Source organism: Poecilia mexicana, unplaced genomic scaffold (assembly GCF_051168715.1).
Source record: "Poecilia mexicana isolate PSO_F unplaced genomic scaffold, ASM5116871v1 scaffold_6, whole genome shotgun sequence".
NCBI lineage: Eukaryota > Metazoa > Chordata > Actinopteri > Cyprinodontiformes > Poeciliidae > Poecilia > Poecilia mexicana.
The window spans coordinates 7,977,822-8,003,463 of record NW_028263375.1 but is presented as its reverse complement, the minus strand read 5'-3'; the positions used below and the strand labels follow the sequence as shown (position 1 = coordinate 8,003,463).

General features: G+C 38.2%; 1 protein-coding gene across 2 annotated transcripts in view; it reads right to left on the bottom strand.

Moving 5' to 3' along the window:
- The window catches only part of LOC106921951 (uncharacterized), a 41,985-nt gene that overhangs the window by 3,348 nt on the left and 12,995 nt on the right, over positions 1 to 25,642 (bottom strand). The window contains exons 4-8 of one of the 2 annotated variants that reach the window (XM_014993988.2): positions 25,149 to 25,331; positions 16,626 to 16,670; positions 13,569 to 13,691; positions 5,188 to 5,292; positions 821 to 893 (exon numbers count right to left, since the gene is read on the bottom strand). In XM_014993988.2, coding sequence (XP_014849474.2) covers positions 821 to 893; positions 5,188 to 5,292; positions 13,569 to 13,691; positions 16,626 to 16,670; positions 25,149 to 25,331 — 529 coding nt within the window. The remainder of the gene's footprint in view (positions 1 to 820; positions 894 to 5,187; positions 5,293 to 13,568; positions 13,692 to 16,625; positions 16,671 to 25,148; positions 25,332 to 25,642) is intronic. The other variant, XM_088006163.1, reaches the window with a different exon arrangement.

Sequence of the window (25,642 nt, the reverse complement as noted above, 5' to 3'; positions counted from 1 at the left end):
GGCGGGGGCGTGGTCAGCAGCTGCTTTTTTAGATTTAAAGTGACAAGACGCCCCAAAACATCTCAAAATAGAATCTCATCTAAGAATGATTTTGATTTTGATTATTTTTTTTCAAGGTCAGGATAAATCTGTTCAAGGAAGCCTAATAGAGCACCTTTAGATTGCATACAGATGGTCCCGCTTATTCCTCGATTTCCCTTTGATTCTGCTGGAGCAAAGCGTCTGAAACCACAGCACTTCTACCTCCAGCTTTCACAGCTGGCATTCGGTTCTTCCAGCAATGCTACATTTGGTTTGGTTGAACATGTTTCCTCTCTTCTGATGTCCAGATATTTAAATTTTGGACCAATCTATCCACATAAATCCACGTGTATCCCGGGGTTGTGTCGTAAATGGTCCAGGTCCGTCATGGAGGCAGCTGGAGACTGGAAGCACAGAGGAATGGAGGTGGAGGAGGTTCGACTGTCAATCTGAGCTCTTTGTTGGCAGCAGTGCTTTGCATCAGTGCTTTCTTCAGGCCGGTGAGTCTGTGAGGCGTAAAGATGAAGAATCCCTCGCTGACTGACGCTCGCTGTCTGAATATCAATTCGAAATGTGCATATAAAGAAAACCTGCCTGGAAAACAGACTGACAGCAGAGAAAAAAATATTCTTCTGACGTTGCGATTGTTTCTTAAAATGTATCTGAATGTCTAGTCTACAGAAGCAGCACAAGTGGAGCAGAAAATATCAATTTTCCCATCCAAAGGGCCTTTTCAGGTTAAAACTGAGTTAAACTTGGATAAATAATACAAAATGTGTTTCTTTTGGGTGTGACTCACTGTATGTGCTGATGAGGGTCTGAACCACCTCCTGATGTCCGTGAATGGAGGCGAGATGAAGAGCGGTATAACCCTGAAAACAATGACAAAGACAAGCTCCCAACTTCTTCTACTTACATCAAGAATTACAAAACCAAACTAAAAAAAATATTTTCAATTGAATAAAAATTGTACCAAGTAAAATAAATCACTCTTCCTTTACTGCAGGATAAAATAAATCTGTTACACAAAGCTCCATATTGCAGCAGTAATAGAAATATAACTTTCAAATGTAGCTATTAATATGCAAACTAGACGATTCCTGCACAAAAAGTACCTGCAGATTCTGGAAAACATTTTGTTAACCAAGCCAGGATTTTCACCTCAGTTCATGGCCTTAAACGGTGCAGAAGTGAGCAGAAAACTGCCTGAAGGAAGATGATGCTCATGTAAGTTTTATAGCAAATCATTTCCATTCAGGGACAAACACGCCGGTTAACCTTTTCCTGCAGAAGTGGAAGTTAAATTAACGAAAACACATCTTAATATTCTTCTAATGAATTAGGGAGAGAAAAATGTCAGCAAATACTGGAAATGATTTCATAAAGGGCTGAAACAATCAATCGGATTAATTGATGAACGAAATAATCACTAATACTAATTTAGTATTTGATTAATTAATTGGAGTGGACAGATTCAAAAAAGGCCATTTGCTGAAAAAACATAATTTTGAGAGAAGTAATTAAGCCAAAACTATAAAAAAATATATAAACATTTTGCACTGAAGATAAAGAAATATATAAATAAATCTGCTGAAGTGGCATAATTTTAGCGTCACCTCGTTCAAATTCTTTAAGAAATTATCCAATGAAGCAGATTCTGTTACCCAATTATAAACAGGTTATCCCAAAAAATAAATCACCAGATCAGCTCTACTCTGTACTGATGTGAAGTCAAGCAGAAACAGCTGAGCTTTACATGCTACAAGTATTTTCTTAGCAGAACTGCAGAAACACAAAATGAAAATACATCTTAATATTCTTCTAATGAATTAGGGAAAAGTATTTTTTGTCTAGTTTCTAGTGTGAATATCTTAGTACACTTGAAATAAACTAAACTATATTACAAGTAACGTTTTAGCAAGAAATATGAGCTTGTTTTAAGACAATAAATCTCGAATATTAAGAAATATACAAAATATTAGTTCTACTGGCAGATTGTTTCACTTATGGGAAAATATCTGCCAGTAGGACTAATACTTTTTTTTTTTACTAATATTAAGAAATTGACAAAACAACTCCTATATCTTGCAGAAAAGTTACTTGTAAGATAGTTTTGTATTATTTTAAGTGAACTAAGATATTTATACTAGAAACTAGACAGAAAATACTTGGTAAAATATTGTTTTTGCACAATTGTTTGAATGTTTGTCTTACTTTAAAAATGAATTATTTGTTTGTTTTCAGGATGTGCCAATTTTTTAAAATCCGATTAATTGTATATTTGACAGATTTATCGATAACTTAAATAATCGTTTTTTCCAATCCTACCTGCAAAGACATGCAAAATAAAGACACTAAATAAATGGTCAGCAATAATCTGATTGGCTGATTAGTTATTTGTTCTCAACCTTTCAGCACAACTAAACCAATCAGATTTAAATAAAGTATGAATAAACCAATATATTTAAATAAAGTGTAAACAACTGGAAGTTATTTTACTCTGCAGGATTCAGATTTGATCACTTCCTGTTCTTTGTGTCCATTTGTTTCCTTCGCCGCTGTCAGAAACTCGTCGTCTCAGAGCCGGTATCGTGTTAAACGTGAGTCGTTTGTAGTCTTTGACGACCTGCTGCTCATCACCCGGAGCTGCTGTCAGCGGCAGAGACGAGCAGACGCTCTCCTCGCTGTCAGAAAGCCGTTTAAACCCGACTCCGGTGACAGAAGACTCAAAGCAGAGGTGGAAGTCTGCGTTCATTAGGAAGACGAGTCTGTAGATTACACGGTAAACTCTCATCACAGCCTTGGCCCTGGAGGACGTTTGATGTGGAAACACAAAGACTCCTCCTCACAGTCACACTCTTCCTGCTATCCCAGCAGCAGCGAGACAACCAGCCGACTCCGGATCAGAGGAAACAGAGTCATTTTCGCCTTTTAAAACACGGATTTTGTTTTTCCGGACGAACAGCTGCTACAGAAGGCCGACTGTTAGCTGCCACTTTCAAGGGTCTGGATGTCAAAGGAAGACAGGCAGCATGAAGACGTAAATATCTGACATTTTCCTCAAACGCTGAGCAGCTTTCATGTTTTCAGACGCTCTTTGAGTCTAATATCAACTCTAAAGGCCACAGCAGCAGGGGGTTCTGGGAGACACATCAAGGCCAGACGGCGATCCGAAAAGAAAACATCCACCTGGAGCACAAACTGGTCTGATCTGTGCTCCATTCAACAACAGAAAATCTCTGATTTTTTGCAAAAACAATCAGAAATTTGTTGGATTCTGCAGCAGATCATCAGTAGAGCTGAGAGGCTGGCCTGGCCATTGCCCTCCAGTTGATTCTCATCTCCCATCTCTGGGATTTCTCCCATTGAGTTGGATTTCTCCGGTTGAATTTGAATCGGCGAAAAGAAGAAGTTGTGAATGATGATGGTGATTTTCTGATTTTCTGTTTTAAAATAGTAGTTTCAGTAACAGCAGCAGAGGAAGTGAACAAAGCCATTCAGTCTGTGTTGGATGAAAATCCCATGAGAACAATATTATATATTTTAAACAATATGGCAGAGATATTTGTTTTTATGAAGAACTTTGTTGATCAAGAGAAGAAGGCCAATACTGATCTAAAGAAACTAAATTCAACTGCAGAAAGAATAGACAAGAATAATCTAAGAAAAAAAAACACAAAGGAATGGACTAATATGGCAACACCTTTTAAACAATAATGGATTCAGGTGAAAAACTAAATATGGCTAACCTAAATAGTAATAATGAACCCAAGAAAGAATCAGAAAAGAAACAATAAAGAGAACGAAAGTACAAATACTAGCAGATCACGAGACTTTGTTTCAGGCTTTTAAGTAAAAGAAATTTGGTGAATTTGTTGAGTAAAAATCAGCTTCAGACTTTGGCTGCACAAAATGTCAGTAGCTGCGTCTCCATTATAAATTTGCCCAAAAAATGTAAAAAAACCCCACAATTTTTCAAATGTGATGCTTCCATTAAATAAAAAACGCACATGAAAAAGTTTGTTCAGGTGATAAGTCATTAAAAAACATGGTGCGCCATCATCATCCGACCACTTCCTGTCGTCCTCTTCGTCATTTCCACCAGTAGCAACATCCAATTGTTGATCACGACTCATGTGATGCAAAAAGCGTTTCCATTGCAGTTTTGTCAAATAGAGTAATTTTGATAAAGCAAAAAAAACAACAACAAACAAACAAAAAACACCTTATCCTTATTGAAAAACGAGTTGAAAGTGAAGTGTTTCCATTGAACAAATTTATTTCCATAATTCCAGTTTTCGCTGTTATACGATCAATAGAAACGCAGCTACTGATTTGCATTCCAAATACCCACGTCTATTTATTGTGTTAAATTCAAATGAACAGTCTCTACCTGCTGACAGCTAAAACACAAATTTATTTTTTATAAGTGTAAGGAGACACTGGAGGATGACTCACCCCCTTCAGCGAGGAGCGGAGAGAAACGGAGAAAACATCAGGAAATGTTTTATCTCTGATCATTTAAAATATGTTTCATTATCAACACGGATCTGAGATTTAAGAAAAGAAAAAGATCAGAAACTCACATGCTGTCGCATCAGCGAAGAGGAGAAAGAAAAGATCATTGAAATAAAAAATATAAAACTTTCATTTACTTCCATCCATCCGTCCATTTATCTATTAATCCATCCATCCATCATTTATTGTTAATTCTTCCCAGTAATGAATCAAATTTCAGAGCTTTTCTTCATTATTTTAAATTAAATCCGTTAGTTTTTCCAGATTTGTTTTCTTTTTTTCCCCACATTCAGGCGACTCTTCAGACGGATACAGACCAGGAAAATCCATCCTGTTGAAACTCTCCAGTGAATCCCAAACGTTTTTCTCGACTTCTTGCTGTTTTATGGATTATTGATTTTTGATTTATCTGTGACTCCAACAGAGGCCATTCCTATCAGAGCCATTACGGCCTTAACGATCAGAGACAGAAAGTTAATTATGTAGTTATGGAGCCAATAAGTGACTTGTCTGCTATAGTTTAATCTGCTGGCCGAAAACATTATCTCCTACAGGCACATCTTCATCAGCAGAGGAAGAGGAGCGGAGGAGGAAGAGGAGTGAGATCCAGCAAATCCTGTATTAAATCCACCCATCCATCCATCCCACCTGTTCACACACCCTCACCGATCGGACGTTGACGTCGGCTCCAGAGTGAATCATCATGTCCACGGCCTCCTGACGGCCTTGCTTTGCTGCCCAGTGGAGTGCCGTCTGTAACACAACCACACACACCTGAACGACAGCTAAAACACACACCTGTAACACAACCACACACACCTGAACGACAGCTAAAACACACACCTGTAACACAACCACACACACCTGAACGACAGCTAAAACACACACCTGTAACACAACCACACACACCTGAACGACAGCTAAAACACACACCTGTAACACAACCACACACACCTGAACGACAGCTAAAACACACACGTGTAACGCTATACGTCTGACAGACATACAGAGAGTAAAATGGCAGCATAATTGGTGAATCTGTTCTTAAGTTAAACTGAGTAGAAACACAAATTAAGAAGCTGCTAATGGCCTCCAGGGCAGCAGGGGGCGCCCAGCAGCAGAAGTTGGGTCTACAGATTCACAATCAAGAAGGCAGTATCACCTAAAAAACAAAATGGCATCCTGTTTGACAAGTTTAATCCTCTCTTTTACCACTATTTGAATTGTCTAGAAAGTCCCTCCAGTTTTTTATGATTCCACAATTGTTGAAATTCACGCAAAAATCAACAGATTCCTAAATTCTCCATGAAAGAAGGGTAAAATTATTCTGCACCCTGTAGAAAATTTTTATCAAAAAAAAACTTGCAGCATTCAGGTAGGTGTAGGTGCTCCAGTTCTGACCTCCATAATGTAATTTTAGAAGAACCTTACAAATATTTCTGAAGTAGAATCACAAAATCAGTGATTTTGATTGAAAAGAAAAAAAAACAAACAAGGAAAAAATCCTGGAGGGATTGCCGATAAGATTGATCTGCACAATCTATTATTATTGCCAAGCAGTGAATGTTGGCTCTTGAAAGGCACATCAAGGTAAAAATGGAGGTCAGAACTGGAGCAGAAATCATAACACCTACATGAATGCTGCAATAAGTTTAATTTTTGTCATTATAAACACCATGGTAAATAACACACAGTCTGGTCTCACCACAGAGAGCTTTTAAATCACTGAGTTAGATGCCGGGTGGATAGGTCTCCTGACAGTCTTCACTGGTAAAATCGTTACTTCATTTAACCAAATTCAAGTTGTACACTTTGTGATTGCAATTAGCTTCACTTTCATGTGTTCAGCTGATTTCTCTTTTTTTAACATTATAAAATAATTTAGTCAAGAAGGTAAATATAATTAAAGTGAGCTATGAGATTAAACAGAATAGAATGAAGAATAAAAAATTAGAATATATGCCCTTCAAAATAAAACTACAGATACTGCTTTGAGAACGATAAACCGCAGATATGTAGCTTCTTATGATAGTTAAAGCAATTAAGTCAATCAAATAAAATGGTTTTAATTGCGCTAACAGTTCCTAAAATGATTTTTAAATCAATAAACCAGTAAATAAACTGCCTGAAAGATGTAGATTAGTTTTCGTAATCCTCAGATCTTCATGGGAATATTCGTTTCTGCGCTGCAGGAATGTTGCTTTTCTCTCCCCGCTGCATTCGGCTTTGAACCGATCTTCTCCGTTAAGACGTTTTCCAGCTTCAGCCTTTGTGTCAGACAGACAGAGAATCGCGGCTCGTTCAATAAAGTCCCGCTTTGAAGTGAATTCATGGTTAATTAGTTTAAACAGCTTTGGCTGCGAGCTGCAGACAGACAAACTGCTTTGCAGTAATGTGAGCTTTAATTCAGCCTAGTGGGATTTAATTCTCGACTAAAGAGCCACATTCAAGGACGGTTATCCCATCACCATTGTACTGAATGGAAATGTGTTGCTAATCGTGTTTGTTAATGTCCCCTAATCAATCTGTGTGAGCACGACTGTGAAGGACACAAAGAAATCACCTACATCTGAAACACATTTAGAAAGAAGGAAACGACTTTTAGAATCTGTGAGACGAGCGGAAAGGAGCAGAAAATGATAAAAATAGTCGGTCCGAAAGCTTTTCTTGTGTCAGCAGAAGCACTGAAAGATCTACTGTGCATTTCAAGCTCAGGCAAACTTCCAGAGAAATAACTGAAACTGCAAGACGGTTGCAATAAACTGAGAAATTAAGCTAATTTAATGTCCCATACGAAGGCGAAAGAACAAAAACGTTTGAAACAAGGTTTATAAAACAGAAAAGTTTCTGATTGCTGATCTGTCAACTAATTTTCCCTTCATCAGCAGTGATTAGTTAATAAACCTGAAAACTGCTGCGTGTTTTGGTAAACATCAACAAAGAACATGCAGTTTTCTTTTAATTTCCTAAAAATCCACATACATTTTATTAAAACACACTTCAAAGCAGAAATTAGGATGTAATTAATTTGTGTTTTTTGGATTCTGGTCGACTTTTACCAAATGAACTGCACAGTTTTGTTATACTAAATATACTTACATTTAATTACAAAGTAAAATAAAAGTGACACAAATGAGAAACCACAAACTCCTTTATAATAAAACTGTACTTTTAATTAAAATGCCAAATGCTAAGTTATTGTTTTCTGCTCAGTACATCCAGAAGGTAGAAAACTCAAGATAAATGGATTTTTGTTGTTAAGATGTCAGGAAAGTTCAGGATTAAACTTGTTGATAGTTTTTAATGATGTTCTATTAAATTTAAATCCCAACAATTTCTACAAACTAAATCCACAACATGACGCAAAGTAACAGGAGAAAAAAAACAAATTCATAATCTTAAACTTACAAACTGGATGAATCCAAAGGAAAGTAGAAAAGAAAAACAGTTTAACTATAAATTTATTCTTGACAGAAGTTTAATCAAACCAAACTTTCTGTTTGGCAAGTTTCTTTGGCAAACTAAATGGTTAGTTAGCAAGCTAAATTTTAATGAACACACTAAATATTAATCTCCAAACTAAATGTTTAGTTAGCAAGCTAAATATTTCGTTTGAAGTTGAATATTTAGTTAACAACTGAAATGTTTAGTTTGCAAAATAAACATTCGCCTCCATAATAAATATTTAGCTTTTAAACTAAATGTTCAGTTTGAATTAACTAAACAAATATTCATCTCCAAACTAAATTTTTAGTTAGATAGCTAAATATTTAGTTTCAAACTAAATATTCAGTGCTGAACTAAATATTTAGTGAACAAGTTAAATATTTAGCTCCAAACTACAAAAAATATTTAGTTCTGAGCTATCTAAATATTTAGTTAGTTCTAACTAAATAAAGCTAACTAAATATTTAGCTCCAAACTAATTATGTATTTAGTTTGGAGCTAAATATGTATATCCAAACTAAGCATTTAACTCAGAGCTAGCTAAATATTTAGTTAGCTTTAGAGTTGCTAAATATGTAGATTAGGCTACATATTTAGCTAGCTCTGAGCTAGCTAGCTAAATATTTAGCTCCAAACTAAATATTTAGCTCTGAGCTAGCTAAATATTTTGTTTGGAGCCTAAATATTTAATCCTTACCTATCCAGTGTTTTCAGGATAAATCACAAAGGGTTTATTTCCTGGAAAATCCAAAACCCTTTATTCCTAATTTAATTACAATCTCTGACAGTTTGTTACTTCCTTCTGTTCATGTTGCTGCAGTGAATCAAACAATCCAAACACTGTAGTCTGCTGATATTTTTAGCCATTTATTTCCTCTGTGCTGATGTTCTGCTAAAATGGGTGCACCTGCGGTTGTCTGCAGGAAGGTTAATTGAGGTTTGTTTTGTCCTGTGATGGCGGCCCGACGCAGAGCGACTGCTGAGGCTGGACAGGCCAGGCGGGGCAGCGGGTGGAGATTTCATTAGCAGGTGCTAACCGAACCAGGCATCACACGCTGGGCTAGTCTGTGTCTCCACCTGAGACCCAAAGACGAAACCCTCTACGCACCTAAATCACAACTGCACAGGCTATCTTCCCTTAAAGTGGGCATTTCTGTTTGCTGTAATTGTTACCGATGGCGACATGTTAGGCTGATAAACCTCCTGATTCAGCAAGTTTTCCTTCCAAACAACCAGACGTATTCTGGTTCAGTTCTACGGGTTATGTGGTTTTTACACACAGCAGTCACTGCAAAAACACAAAATCTTATCTAGTATTTTTGGTTTAGTTTCTGGTGCATTTAAAGTAAAAAAAATAAAGTAAATTTATAAGTAACTTTCAGCAAGAAATAGGAGATTGTTTTAAGTAAATAATTCCCTAATATTGATGAAAAAGTTCAGAGTTCAACTGTCAGATTATCTCACTTTTCTGGTTATAAATGAAACAATCAGCTAGTGGAACTTGAACTTTTTCATCAACATTAAGGAATTATTGACTAAAACAAGCTCCTGTATCTTACTGAAAACTAATAAGTGTACTAAGGTATTACCACTAGAAACTAGACAAAAAAATGAAGATACTTGGTAAGATTGTGTTTTTGCAGTGCATTACCTGGATTTTTTAACAGTAATTCACGTCAGATCCATCAGTCAGCTGCAGCTTTTGCATAAAAGGTAAAGACGCTCTGTGCCAAACGTTCACATGTTTGTGAAACATGACAGACACCCATCAGGCTCGGCAGGAGGTCCGGCCCACCATCAGCCTCTCTGAGGAGGGAGGACTGCCGGCGGTGACCCGGCACAAGCTGCCAACTGCCTGCCAGCAGCAGCATCTGTTGGATCCAGAGTGATGGGCAGGATGAGGCGCAGCAGGAAGGAGACCATCAAAAAGGAGAAAATTTCACTCCCTCCGTCTTGATCCAGCCAGGCGTGAAAAGGAGCCTAATGCTCTCAAGTGGTGCGAGGATTACGCCACCGATGCTGTAATTTCTGCTCCAGAGCATCGAAATGCTCCTCCGTGTGAGCCATCACTTCCTGACTGGGCGTGGCCTTGTTTCGTCTTAATTAGGGCTCGGCAATACGACTTAAGAATAAAACCTCGGATTTTGAAGGAGCAGTGTTATGTAAAATCGACTTTATTGAGCTTTACATCATCTTATAATGTTATTCCCTCATTAAAATCATACCTAGAGTGTTGCCTTAATTCTTTCCTTCATGTTTGAGAAACCCTTTAATCTCCATGACAACCAAAATGCCTGGGTGGGCCTAGCCCTGCCTTCATGGACGAAGCTCCACCTCAGAGCTGAACTTTCTACACTGAAAAAAAGAGAATGGAGCTCCAACTTAAAAAAAAAAGATCATTTGTTACATGTTATTGAATTAATACGTATTAAACTTTATATATTTATTTTGATAAACTTAATTTGATAACTAGTAACAAATTAACTCAATATTTTAAAGTTTTTTCTTGTTTCGATGTAAGCGTCTCCCTCACAGAGCCCAATCCCCAGTGATTCCCCCTCTCCGCTCCTTCAGACTAGCCAGCAGCAATTAGCAAACACCTGGTGGAACTGCACAACACTGAGTCCAACGCTAAGAAGTAGCTCCCTCTAAAATTAAACCAAAAAAAGCTACTTTGCTCCGCCTACAATCCTTGATCTGGGTTTGGCTGAAGTGAACTCTAACATGGTTTTAATGCATATGTGAATGCCAAGTGAACTGGAGACTGCTCCAAAAGCAAAAGCAGGGCATTCTGGGTAAATACAACCAAAACAAACGCGAGAGATTAGCGCTAACAGGAGAAATGACTTGTGGTGTTTTATTCAAGACAAAAGAGAAATCCTACGATCACTAAAATCTGAAGCTACTCCCTTTTTGTTTCTATTTCGTGAAGACGGAAGTTGCGCTCAGTGTCTGGGAAGTTTTCGTGTTCTTTCCTTCAGTGGCTCTTGATGCAGCGCCACCACAGGCGAGGAGGGGAACAGGGCTTTCTATTAGTTTGGATTGTTTGACACAGTGCAATATGAACAGCAGCTGAAATGTAACAAAGGCTGCAATCTTTCTCCACCAATTAAACTGAGTCTATCAGGTGTGAAAACACCCTTAAGGTGAGGTTATGTGGAGATGCTTGAGCAGTCAATATTTTGCCCGCAGCACAACAGAAATCTCAGTTCAGTCATTTCCAGCAGACGATTTGTCTGAAAGCAGCCAATAAAAATCAACTCACCCCCTTCATGAAGATCCAGGTTCCCATCAGATGAGGTCAACAGAGAAAGTCAGAAACAGGAAATTTAGTCTCATCTGTTCAGATTCAGGAATCTGTTTAAATTTAGAAACTTGTTCCAACTTAGAAATCTGGTAAGAGTTGGAAAACTGTTCAGTGTCAAACTGTGAAAGACAGTCAGAAAGCCTGGAGAACTACTGATCCAGATCACTTTGAATAGAGTCAGGAATCAGGAATGAGGTCAGAATCATAGAATCTGTTCAAGTTCAAAGCTGGAAATCTTTCCAAAATCAGAAATCTGCTCAGGATCTGAAAAATGCTAAACCAACAAACTGGGTGAAAAAAGGTACAAGCAGAGGTGGGCAGAGTATTCAAAAATTATACTTCAACATATTTTTTCTCAAATAAAGTAAAAAGTAGCCATCCAAGAAATTACTCAAGAGTAAAAAAGTATTTGGTAAAAAGTCTACAGAAATACGGAGTGACTGATTAAATTATCAATCATTTAATAGTTAACCAAAATATAAACCTAAGGTCCAAAATTACAATAATTCATATAAGTAACAAAAAATAACAAAATCAGACAAAGGAAATTTTTTTACAAAACAGTTTTTTTTTTAAATATAAAACTTATGAAACTTTAACAAAAATTGCAGGTGTGTGTCTGGTGGGTTTTTGGTTAAATCATGTTTTTCATTCAGTGGGTAGAAAATCCAGAAATTTTACTCAAGTAAGAGAAGAGATACTTCATAATAAAATGACTGAAGTAAAGCAAAGTGCAGCGTAGTAAAAATCTCCTAAAAGTAAAAAAAAAAAGTTACTCAAGTAAATGTAACTAGTAACTACACAACCTGAGAATAAAGTAAAACTCTGAAAAGCTTCTAGAAATCCTGGAGAACTGTTCAGTAAAAAGACTTTAAAGGTTAGAGAACAGTCTGGATCCCAGGAGGAAGAAAAGACAAGCTGGATATGAATTGGTTTTGTTAACCACCTAAACGCTGAACCGTTTGAATAAAAACGTAAAAAGTTAAAATTCTTTCCTGGTTCTGGTTTTATTTAAGCTCTCTGGTGATGGAATAGCGTCCTAACCTCCTGATGAGATTCCTCCTTATCTCCTCCTCATCCTCACCTGCTGTCTGACTCTCAGCAGCGTCTTATCCACACTAATAGGATCGTCACTCTGCAGCGCCGCATTCTCCTCCATTCACTCCAATAAGCAGATTACCGACGTGTTTACGGCTCTTTGAACATTTCATTTCCTTTAAGCCAATTATTCTCTCAAAGCGCTCAGCTTTCCAGTTTCACTGCCTGGTTGCACGGTAACAGGAAGCTGATCCACTATAAGGGATATTCCACATGTTTACCGTAGTCAGTTGGTGAATTTCTACTTTAAGCTGCAGTATGTTACTCTTATTAAAAATATGTTTTTTACATATTTGTTGAAGCTGTCACTATATTGTGACAGTAGAAAGTGAGACACATAATCTGTGAAAAAAAATTCTAGCTCTTTCTCCACCATTAGTATATTTAGCAGCACATACACAGGGTTGACTGACAGCGCGAATACCCTCCTCCTGGCTGTTTTGGTTGTTTTTGGTCGGGAACGATGCATTTCTTCAGCTCAGGGAGGAAGTAGAAGAGATCTGTCTTTTCAGATTATCCGTCTCATTACATAGTGATAGTTTTAGCAAATATGTAAAAAAAAATTATAAAAGTTACATACTTCAGCTTTAAAACACCAGCTGTCATTATTTTAAAACAAACTGATTTTAGGGTTTATGTGTTACTCACAGTGACGAAGTCCTTATGGAAGCAGAGAGGAAACAAACATAATATGGGTTAAATTGGGGATGGAAAAAGACTTTTTCCACATTAAATACATTTTCAAAGATGAGCAGGGCTGTCCAAACTTTTTGTCACATGGGCCAAACTTGTTGAGTGAAAAGAAAAAATACTAAAATCAAGCAAATAATGTTGTTAGAGTCGGGTTTTTTCTGTACAAAATGGATGTTATTCATTGTAGATCCAAAACTTTAGATGGATTTTGAAGAAAGTTACAGTATCTAGACAAAGAAAGGCATCTAGATTTAAAAAATTTTAAGCTCGATTTAACAAATATACTTTCAGTTATAGGAACTAGATTTGGCCAGAGGAATGTAGAGAACCTAAAAATTGTACTTCAGTAAGAGAAGCACGACTTCAACATATTTTTACTCAAGTAAAAGTAAAACGTAGCACTCCAAGAAATTACTCAAGTAAAAAAGTGTTTGGTAAAAATGTTACTCAATTACTGAGTTCATGTTCAGTTTCAGAAGCTGACCTTCTTCAACACGAGGCCGGGGTCCTGAGCGAGCAGCAGGCGCTGAGCGGCCATGTTCCCCACAGCTGAACTCCTCAGCCAGTCCTTCTCCAGCGGATCCAGCTGCACCCTGTGGAACAGAGACTGGGAGAGAAGATGTTCTTCAGCTCAACTGGAGGATGAACCCAGAGATGATGAGGCTTCAGTTCAGAAAGCAAACTTAAAAAGGGGACGTAAAATGGAAAATTCACATTTTGCAAGTTTTTATTCTTCCATTTGGGGCTTCGGTAACACTTTATTTGAAGGGGGGTGAAATCATTACTGTTTAAACTTTACCTTTAATAACATAAAGTTACCTAATTTTTAAAGTGCAATCATTAATACTTTTATAACAAATTTATATCAGTAATGATTTCTTAGTTAATGTCAAGTTGTCATCACAAAGACATTTTGAATAATGTCAACTTTGTATTAAAAGTGTCATAATTTACCAAATGACGCTTTATGACCACAGTCATAAATATTCATGAAGGCTTATTCATGTTCATGACAGATGCTATGTCATGTTTATGACAGTGTCATGTCAGTCTTATTCAACCCCCTTCAAATAAAGTGTTACCGGGGCTTCTACTGCTTCTATAAACAGACCAAACACCTAAAAAAGCGACCCAGCCCTTTTTAGGCAACAAGTTCATGTTTTTTGGTGCGTCATTTCAAAAACCTCTAGAATGTAAAGTCATAAATCAGAAGGAACTGCCCCCGATCTGGTGACCCCAGCCAAGCTCAACCTGATATCTAGCAACCCCAGTAGAATTCCGCCCATCACCTAGCAACCCCAGCAGAGTTCCGCCCGTCACCTAGCAACCCCAGCAGAGTTCCAGCACTTCTAGAAAGCTGGTTTTGACCAGCTCACTAGAAGCCACTTCTCTACTTCTGCTTTTCAAAGATATACCGCTGCATCTGTTTGCAGCCATGGTCACACGACAGTGTAAACATTGAGTTGGGGGGCGTGGCCAACAGCAGCTTATTTTGATTCAAAGTGACAAGACTCCCTAAAACAATTCAAAACAGTAGGAACAGAACAGAATAAATCTCATTATATAAGAATAATTTTTTGCAAAAATGTAATGAATATGTTTTGTATCGCCCATAAACCTATCCAAATCTGTTCCAGGAAGCATAATAGGCCTCCTTTAAGTTAACAGCTTAGTCTGTTTTGATAGAAATTTTTATAGTAACATTGATTTTTTTTTTCTCAAAAATGTGATACATTTTTACATTACTAGCTTTATTACATCCCATGTGAGTTGCTCCCAATTTCCCAGTGGGAAATCTGACTTCCGAGGGCGTTCCAGTTGATTTTCTGAATGGGACGTCGGAATTTACCAGTTCTCAGTCAGTAAAACTGGAAAGCAGCATTAGCATTAGCAAGCTCCACTAGTGTGACGTAATTTCCTCAATAATGAAAGAAACTTGCAAGCATCGTGTGGGGGAGCCTTTGTTTTTCTGCTGCGATTCACTCACAGCATTCAAAGGAAGCATGTTGTTAATTAAGACACGTTTGTGTTTTTGCAGCATCTTCTTCAGAAGATTTGTTTCTCTGTAGTGTAGAAAAGAGAAACTCGTCCTGGTTGCCCTTTAGCCCCGGCGGGGGCCTCGGGCCGAGGAAGGGTCACGATGTCATTAGCGATGTTTAATCAGCGGCCTGTGGGGCCGGCGGCACTGTTTACCTGATACCTCCGTGTTAATTAGAGCGGCTGAGCAGCTCAGAGGGAGGCCGTCCTTCAACCCGACAGCGCAGCGCGGCTCCGGGCCAAACGCTCGCTGCTGGCTCACTTTTACAAAAACACTGAAACTGATTTTACAAAGCTAAACAACATCAGAATATATCTGAGAAGGTAAGGATTTCTAGAGCAAATATCTTAGTACAGTTTAAATAAAACAAAACTAACTTACAAGTACCTTTTCAGTAAGATATAGAGGCTTGTTTTAAGTAAAAGCCTTGTTCCATTGGCAGACTCTTTAGCTATTTAGCTATGCAAGTGGAACTAATACTTTTTCATCAGTATTAATGAATTATTGACTTAAAAAGCTCCTATTCTTGCTGAAAGTAAGGCAGTATACTTGAAAGAAGACAAAACTATTTGAAGCTCCATAAAAATACTTGGTAACACTTTGTGTTTTTGCAGTGAGGTAACAGAAGCAGTCGGCTCTCTGACTGCAGCAGGTTCCGGAGCCGACCTCCGCTCATCTCCAGTTACCCTGCTGGTTCCACTCTGACAGCAGTGGGAGGCCGTCGCAGCCAATGAGCAGCCGGCTCTGCGTCCCAGACGCCGGTGATTATGGGGTATCGTCATGGGAACGGTTTGAAGGCAGCTTGTTTGGAAGCTGGCGGCTAAAGATGCTCAGCAAACATTTACACTGCAGGGTTCACTCACACACACACACACACACACACACATTACATCTTTCTATCTTTACAAGGACTCTGCGTTGACTTCCATTCATTCATTTAAATCACGTTTACTTTACTCTATATCTAACAATTAACATTAACATGTCTCACCATAAACCTAAACTCACTTTACGTCTTAGTCCTAAACCTAACCAAAGGCTGTCCAAAGTGAGGCGCGGGGGCCATTTGTGGTCCTTGAATTTATTTTGTTTGGCCCCAAACCACAGAGTGGTACTAATTTGGACCCCCAAAACACTTTCTGTAAATTTTTTAGGATGAGCTTTTATGTGGCAAGTTTACATCATTTTAAATGGAAAATGTTAAGAACGCCAAGAATTTTTCTTTATTTAGCTTTCTCTTTTGTCTTTTACTTTGATTTCATAATCAATTGTGGCACAAACATGTTTACACTCAAAAACAGATTTTCATGTATGCTAAGATATTTGCATCTCAGTATAGAAATACGGAGATAAAGTATCATCTTAGTAACACAGAAAACCGATTGTTTTTACGTGGGTTTTTTTGTCTTCAGGAGATTGTTGAATGTACCAGAAAAGACCCTAAATAGATAATTTAAATGAGTGCAAACACACACAAACACACACCGTTTCTCTTAAACTCACCATGACAGACGAAGCAGTGACGCTCCTCGTATCGTCCTCTTCACTCTGCAAAACATCCACCCCACCAAAACATTTAATCTGATTCATGGCTTTTTTAAAAACACATTGACATTTTACATGTTGACAGTTTGGTTTTGAATTGGTTTTTGACATTTTACTGTCAAATACACTAAACCAGAGCCGACTCTGTTATATGACCTATGATTGATCAACACAGCTCAGTTAATATTGGCTTTATTTCATCCATGAATGAACGCATGTGCATTACACATCTGAGATTATTATAATAATTATAATTATAATAGTGGGAAAGATTACAACATAACATAAAACATCAGATGGCTGTTGAAGATGTACAACACTTGGAATAACAAACTCATTTAAAAATAAGTTTTTAGATGAGGATAAAAATGTCAAACAAGATTCATTTGTCCTTCAAGTGATACTGACCTTCTAATCGAACATCTATAAATCAGAAATTTGTGATTACTTGTGTGCTTGAGCGCCCCCTGCTGGTGCAGAGGCCTTTGAGCTGACAACATTGCAGAATACCAGAATAAAATTTAAATGTTAAAAATGTTTTTCAATGTTATGCATTTTTCTTAAAAATATTTTCCTGATTTTCTCCAAACCATTAGCAAAACATTGACGACAAAATAAAACCAACAGAAATTGAATAAGTTCCTCTGTTTTTCAAACTTAGAAGTTTTTCCATAATGCGAAATTTCTCATCATTCAATAAAATATTTTGGTTCAAAAACAAATATGTTTAAATTCTTGTACAATGGTTTTGTTTCGGTTATCACAAATTATTATTTAAAAAAATATTTTTTTTTAAAACTTGACTGCTTTCAGGAGTTCTTTAACTGGTTTTGGGCTGTATTTGGTATTTTGTTTTAATTTCACTGGTTTAAGTTTTGGGACTTTTTTTAGGTTTCAACTCAAATTGGTTTGGGAGTGAAACTTACTGATGTTTAGTGCTGCTGTACATATTTGTACACATTCTGAACAAGTCTTACATTTTTTTACTGTTTTTTGTACATGTTTAAAATTTCGAGTGGGAACTGGTTTTGGAGCAGCTTATGGTTTGGTTTGTTGTGTTTGTTTTATGGAGTTTACTACCAATTTCTGATATTGTAAGTAAACTTTTGGACATAATTGAAACTGTTTTGAACTCAAATTTACCTCCGTGCTGTTTTTGGGAAATGTGAGTAATTTTGGTCCGATTTTATATTTCTGCTTGAGGCAAATTTTAAAAGATGGTGATGAAGTTTTATGGGTGTTTGGTACTGGTTTGTAACATGAGTGCTGGTGTTCTTGGTTTTCATTTTGAACCAGGATTAGTTTTGGACTGGTTTTAATTTTTGGTCTGTGTCATCTTGAGTTCACCATGGCAACAGTTTTTTTAACATCTGGATTTAGACTAGTTTCCAGTCTTGATTAGAATTGGTTTCAGTTATAAATTTAGTTACACATTTTAGGCAGGGTCTGTCTAGTTTTAGATGATTTTATCAGTTTTATTGGTTTAATTGTTCTTTTGTTATTTTCAGTTGTTGATTTGATCCAGAATAACTCAATGATGCAGCAATCCAGACTCATACTCGCTGGTCTTCTCATTGCTTGGGTTGGTTTTAAGATATGAGCTGAAGCCTCTTATTTTTGGTGTTGATGAAGAATCCCTAAGAGGATTGTTGGGGGGTGAGACGGGGGAAACAATCGCCTCTTTCCTGCAGCGTCCCGGTGTTATGATGGACGTTAACTGTGTTGGTGTGTTGCTGAGGAGGGAGTCCCAGGAGACGAGGAGGAGGAGGAGGAAAGCTGCTCTTACCTCATTAGTAATCCAACACAGTCTCAGTGAGGTGTCTCACTAAATGATCGTGGCTTGTTTCAGAGGTGAACTAAAGGTAAGAAAACAAGAATTTGGACGTCCACAGTTGCTGATTTAATGCTTGCTGAGAAGGTTTCAGTTTGTTAGTTTATATCTGAAGAAAGAGATTATTTCTGTGGTTTTATTTGGGGAAAAAGTCCACAGAAGTAGGAATTAAATCGTCAAAAACTAATAATTCAATTAATAGATAAGATCGATTTAGCCCTAGCCTAAATCGAACTCCGGTTTGTTTGTTTAGAGTGCGGTTTGTTTGAGTTGGTGTGAATATGCAATTCAACTCTAATGCTGACCAAAAAAGTGAACTCTGGCCTGCAATACTCAGCCTTGGTTTGATTAAAGTGAACTCTAGCTCCGTTTGAAAGCATGAGAACGCCAAGTAGACCTGAGGTCGTTTCAAAAGCAGGAAGCGAATTATAGTGCATGGCATTCTGGGTAAACAAAACAAATGTTCAAGTCTAGCGCTGCAGGAGAAATGATTCGTGGTCTTTTACTAAAGACAAAAAACAAATTCTACAACCGCTAAAATATGACGGCGTCCCATTTTTGTTACATTTTGATTTTGAAAAAGGAGGAAGTTGCGCTCAGTGTCTCCTTCTGAAGTTTTTGTGTCGTTCTTGGTGCAGCGCCCCCACAGGTGAGGAGGGGAACAGGTTTATCAAAGGATTGGGATTGTTTGACACAGAGCAGTGTGAAAGTGAGCTATAGCAGCTGAAAATGTAACAAATGTTGCAAGGCTCGGTCCAATCTAACCGAGCCTTTAGGGTGTCCTATGGATGTTTTCACACCATTTTTCGTTCACTTTTGTTTTGGTCCACATCAGAGTTTGATTGCAGATTCAGACCTCCCCAAACAAACCAGACTTCCTAGAAAAACCAAGTAGAGTTCAATTAAAGCGGACTAAACAGGGCTGGTGTGAACACACCCTAAATGTGCTTCTTCACACTCAGTAGAGTAAACTGTGTGCTGACAGCTGCTGTGGTTGGTGAGAGTCCCCTCACGAGACATGGCAGCTCCCGCAGATCTGACTCCATGTTAAATTCAGCTCCGTCAGTTCGGAGGAGACAGGAATCATCTCCAGTTTTTCCTCCGTTTTGCATAACAAAAGCTTTTCCCAGCCACTTCCACTCCTCCGTCTATTCATCCTGTCAAAACACAGCCGGCTGGTTTCTCCTCCCCCCTCCTCAGATCTTCTGTCAGACCCCCCCGCTGCCTCCTCTTCATCACCATCCAGGAGTGGCTCTCTTGTATGCCAATTGCCTGTCCTAATTGCTGGCGTTTACAAGGTGCTGCCGGGCGTGGAAGCCCTGCAGAGCGGGTAAAAGAGGCAAAGAGCAAAGGGGGGTAAAACCTGGGGGGTCGAGGTGCAAAATGATGGAGGAGCAACATTTAGAAGGGAGAGTTTTATCTGACGATGTTTCCATTTTAGGCTGACATGACCTTTAAAGTTTTTTTTTTCTTGTTCTCACTGAATAAAGACACCTGACTACACTGCAAAAACAAAAAATGTTACTAAGTATTTTGGTCTAGTTTAAATTAGACAAATTTAATTTACAAGTAACTTTTCAGCAAGAAGTAGTAACTTGTTTTGAGTCAATAATTCTTAATAGAAAGAACTATTTCCACCTGCAGACATTTTCACTTACAGCAAGACATTTTCCCCATGTTTTAAGTTGGGCTTTATGAAGCAAAAAAATTTTAGCAAATATGTTTCACATTCTTAGATATTTATTTTAACCTCTTATTTTATTTTTTATGAAATGTAATTGCTTGTTTTATTTTTAGCCCTTTAAGATCTCAAGATTAAAAGGACATTACAAATAAAATTTATTATTTTTATTAAACATTTTAGATTTATATTTAATAAACCTTTCATTGGTTTTAAATATTTGAACTTATTTACTGCAGTTTGTTTGTTTTGATGCTTTCTATGAAAACTTCCATGTCTCTAAATGTAAACACTCATAATTAACCTAAATAGCTAATAATTAGCGCTGAACTCGTTGATCCTTCCTGTTAGAAAGGCTTAATATCATCCTCCAACAACCTGAGTCAGCTCATCAAATCCCCAGATGGTATTCGATTCTTCATCGCCACCAGAGGCAGACTCGTCCTGACGATGAGAAGTTCGTTGCCGGACCTTCGTCATTAATTCACGTTTTTTAACAACTTGGAGGGTCTGGAACTGAGACGTTCCTCCACAGTCTAGAGAGTCGGATCAAAACGTATTAAAGCCTCCGATGAAGTCCGCTCCACTGACACAGGACTAAGCTTTATGACTGGAGAGACTCCATAATCCCACAGAAGGTCGTTAGGAGCGGGGAAGGTGGAGTTTCACCCATCGTTTAGTGAAAATGAAGTTTGAGGAGGTTAAATCAAACTTCTGAAACACAGATGTTGGCGCAGAGATCTGAAGGTATATTAGTAGTGATTGTATCATCTGAGGATCTCCAGGCTCTTCTTATGATGCACAGAGAAATGAGATGCAGATTTCTGGTCTCTGATTATTGTAAAGAATGAATAAAGAATGGAAAACTGATTAAAACAATTAATGAGTGGAGAAACTATGGTATGTAGAAAAATTCTGACTTTTAAATATATACTTCTATTTAGGTTTCTACTGCTTCTAAAAACAACTACAGTACGTAAAAACAAAACACCTAGCTGGTTTGTTACAATAAGTTTATGTTTTTTGGTGTCTGGAAAGGAGCCGTTTCAAAAACCTCCCGATTGTTGAGTCACACTGCGCCATTACCTAGCAACCCCAGTCGAGTCCAGTCCATTTGGTCAAAAACGTTCTAGTCGCTGTACAATGGCTACTAGAAAAGAAAAGTGTTTTGTTGTTGACTTACCATCCAGAAATCACTTGCTGCATTCTTGTTGGTTGTGCAGGAGGCTCTACTTCAGCTTTTCAAAGATATCCAGTTGTATAATTGCACCTCCATTTGGAGCCATTTTCACATAGTAGCGTAAACATTGAGGTGAGGGGGTTTGGCCAACAGCAGTTTATTTGGATTTAAGGTGATAAGACGCCCTAAAACAGCTCATTCTGAATGGATCTCAAAATACATAGAAATGACTAGATTAAAATCTCATTATCTAAAAATGACTTTGTGCAAAAATAATATGTAATGAACTTGTTTTGTGTATTCCATAGACATATTCTAACCTGTTCAAGGAAGCATAGCTATGACCTATGATCGGTTAATACAGCAAGCATTTTTCACAAGAGAGTGGCCCACATCATATTTTTGGGAGTTAGCTGCATTTTTCTCTTTATTTTGCAAACTGGATGTCTGTCTTTTAATGACATGAAACTCTTTTTACGTTTTGGATCTACAATGATTTAAATGTTCCTTTCATAACAAAAATCCAGACTTCTTTAAGTCCGTTTCCTCTTGTCCAATTAGAATTGTCTGCTGATGCTTGTCTAAAATATACAGGGCCATAACTCCTTTTGACTTGATAATTTTAACCCATGTTTGGACACTGCTGCTTTATAAGACGTCATTTCATGTATGTCAAACTGTTATATTTGGAGTATAAAGAAATGAGAAGTGACTCATTTCCCAGGTTTGTGCCTTTACTTCTCTTGCAGGCTTGTCTTCCTCTGTCTCTGCCTCTCTTTCATTGTAGCTGAGTCCCTGCTGACAGTTTGAGCTGCTGATCTCCTCCTTGACCTCTGCAGGATCTTTAACTTTGCTTCTGTACTTCACAGAGAGCAGCAGGAACGCAGCTGTCTCCGTTCACGTCTGTTTCCTCAGTGATCAGAGAAGACAACTCCTCACATGTCAGTGTCTTCGAGCGAGGGAAAAAACAGCGGCAGGTGTGGAGTTTTAACCTGAGACTGAGGCATGCTGGGAAGTGAAGGCGCCAAAAGAGTCGGAGGCCACAGAGCATGATCAAGCTGTTAACGCAGCAAAGAAATGCTCATGTGCTTTAAACTTTGAGAAGTCATATCCACAAGATTCAGCTGTCAGCTTTAAAAGCAGTAACTCAAATGACAGCCACATCTAAATGAAAAATCTGCAGAATGTAGCAGTTATTTTATACAATTAATCGCCAGAATAATTGATTAATCAATAGCAAATAATCATTAGTCACAGCCCTAGACTGAAGCACACATGAAAATGAATTCAAGGATATTCAGACCTAAGCGATAAAGCTGCAGAAACAGAAACAATTTTTATTCAATTAATCGTCAGAATAATTTATAGATTAATCAATTACTAAAATAAGTGTTAGTTGCAGAACTGCTCTAAGCTTTCTACTTTACCTTTATGTATTAAAGCTGCAGTATGCAACTTTTATATAAAATGTTTTTTTACATATTTGTTAAAATTGTCACCATGTCATGAATGATCGATCTCCTCCACCTTCCACCTGAGCCGTATGAAGAGATGCATCGCTCCTGACCAAAACCAACCAATCAGAGACAGAAGGCAGGTCTTAGCGCTGTCAATTAACCTCATGTACTTGCCATAAAATGTGCTAATAAGTTACCATTACAAGGAAAATTGTTTATCTGCCATCATCTGTGGCTATGCTAACTAGCCTAGCATTCACAACATGATCTGCTAACTGGGAAAAACTGTAGTGTAGCAGGAAACAAGGAAGGGAGAGGAGGATGGGGATTAGCAAAATTGTGATTGACAGCGCAAAGAACTGCCTATGGGCTCTGATTGGTTTCTATTTTGCACTGGGAGCACTGGGAGAAGGGAGAGGAGTTCAAATTTGTTCCCAGATTATCTGTCTCACACCATGACATGGTGACAAAAATGTTTTATAAAAGTTACATCCTGCAGTTTTAATGCCACTTATTATTCTGCACAAGAACATTTAGGAACACAACTACATATCGTAAATAATAACTATTGTTTCCCAGGATAATCCCTGTCCATGCGGCTCTATAAACTCTTGAAGATCTGGAAAAGCTCAAACTTCGGTCCTACCGCAGGACTCTGAGCATCACACGAAGCTGGAACCAGTAAAACCAGCAGCTCCCTTCCAGTGATGAAATCTCTCCCCTCATTATCATATTAATTGAGATTTCCCAACAATCGTGTTTTGCTAATGGACGGATTGAGAGGCGGCGAGTGTGAGTGAGGCAGTTTTAATGAGACTGATACCCGCAGCGCTGCAGCGTCTTATCTGTCGATGGGGAGCCCGGCCTTATGTAATCTGCCCTCTCATTCGCCGCCGCCACCGCTTGATTGTTTCTGATGAAAAAGCCATTTTGGAGCCGCCGCCGCCTTCTGTTCTGCAGCGTGGCCCTCGTTGTCGGAGACGTCGGGGGGTCACGGGGGTCAAAAGAATTATGATTATAGTACAGCATCGTTCAGCGGGCTCGTCGTTGCCCCGGTGACCCCTCCGCGGAGACGGTGATGAAAGTGGAACATGAGCGTTTTGTTGAGAGGGACGGCAGCCGTTGTTCAGTTCAGAGGTTCGTCTCGACACGGTGGGGCCCGTTTAGGTCTCCGATACCCAGCAGGATGAGATTCACATGTAAATCAGCTGGAGATTCAAACTCAGCCTGAACTCAACACACGTTTGCTGACACCAACAGAGAGGGTCGTTCACAAACCAATAAATAAAACTGAGGGGAAAATTACAGGACTATAATGGAGATGATTTTTTTTTTTATTTGGCCTCGATCTGTAAGTTTGACCCGTAAACATCTGAGGCGTCTGTTCAGACATGAATAAGGTTGCATCTCCCTGGAGATTGTGATGCAGAATAAACATAATGGATAGTTATGTTTTGTACATTAACTATCCAAAAGCTGTTTTGTACATTAATGGCATATTTTCCAGCATCACATATCGTCTAAAAACTAACAGTGTGATTTTGCTTCCTTCTCATTGGTTCAGAAGGTGGAGTTACTAAATGTAAATGGTGGTGCGATATTTGATTCAATGTTGATTTAAATACTTTCATACTGTTCTAGTAATAAGCAGTAGGTACATAATTCATTGGGAAACCTATTAATAATTTTATGTATAACTCATTTTTAAAATGTTTCCTACCCATATGAACAGCCATGGTGGTATGCGTTCATATTTTGATCAGCAAAAATATCTGAAAATAAAAGCATGATAACACTTATGGAGAACAAATTTAAAACATGATAGTATTGTATTAAAACTGATGCAAAGTGTATATCAGTAATTCTCTTTTTCTTGTGAAAAAAAGACAATATGAATAATTTTCGCATAATTTCTAAGTGTATTCACACAATATTGCTATTCTGACCCACATTTCTCACCACTAGGTGGTGGTAATGTTCATGAAATTGCTGATTGCCAATGGCCAATAAAATCAAGAAGAAGACGACTTCAAATCTGAGTCCAAGCAGGATTTCACGCAGCATCAATAAATCACCATTTTTACCATGCATCTAGATAAAAAGTCACACAACAAACTCTGGTTTATGGCTCAGGACTCCACGAAAAATGGCAAAAAATTTTTAGCTCTCTTGAAAATGTTGTTCACCATGGTGCGAACCCACTAGCCAGGGGATCTAATCGATTTACAGGGTTTTCCATCTCGATTTGGAAGTTACAGCTGGACATATCAGGGCAATGTTAGACACACACTCTCATCTGAACATGTGTCTGATGCCGTTTTACTCCACTCACCCTCCTGGAGATGGTCACCTCGCTGGTCACAGAGCAGGAGTCGCTCCTTGGAGATGGTAGGTCACAGAAGTTTGCGCTTCCTCCATCGCCACTGGAGATCAGATTGCTCACACTAATGGCTGCAGGGATCACCAGGTCCGGAGGCCTCGCTGCTCTCTGAGGAACCGCTGCTGACCGACGGGCCTGGAGAAATGAGGCAGATTCATGTCAGAGCTACACTGTAAAATGATTAACTGGTTCTGATTAACATCAATGTGTAGAATGAGGGTTTGTTTCCACTAAAGGCGTCTTTTCAAGGAACCAGTGGAATTTTCTGATGCAGTTTTAAACCCAAAGCTGGAGTTTTTTCTAGAATGTGTATGGTGGACCGACCTAACCCAACCTCAGACTCAATCATACAAACATGTTTACAATCAGAGATGGGCAGAGTACCCAAAAATTTTACTCAAGTAAGAGTAGCACTACATCAACATATATTTCCTCAGTTACAAGTA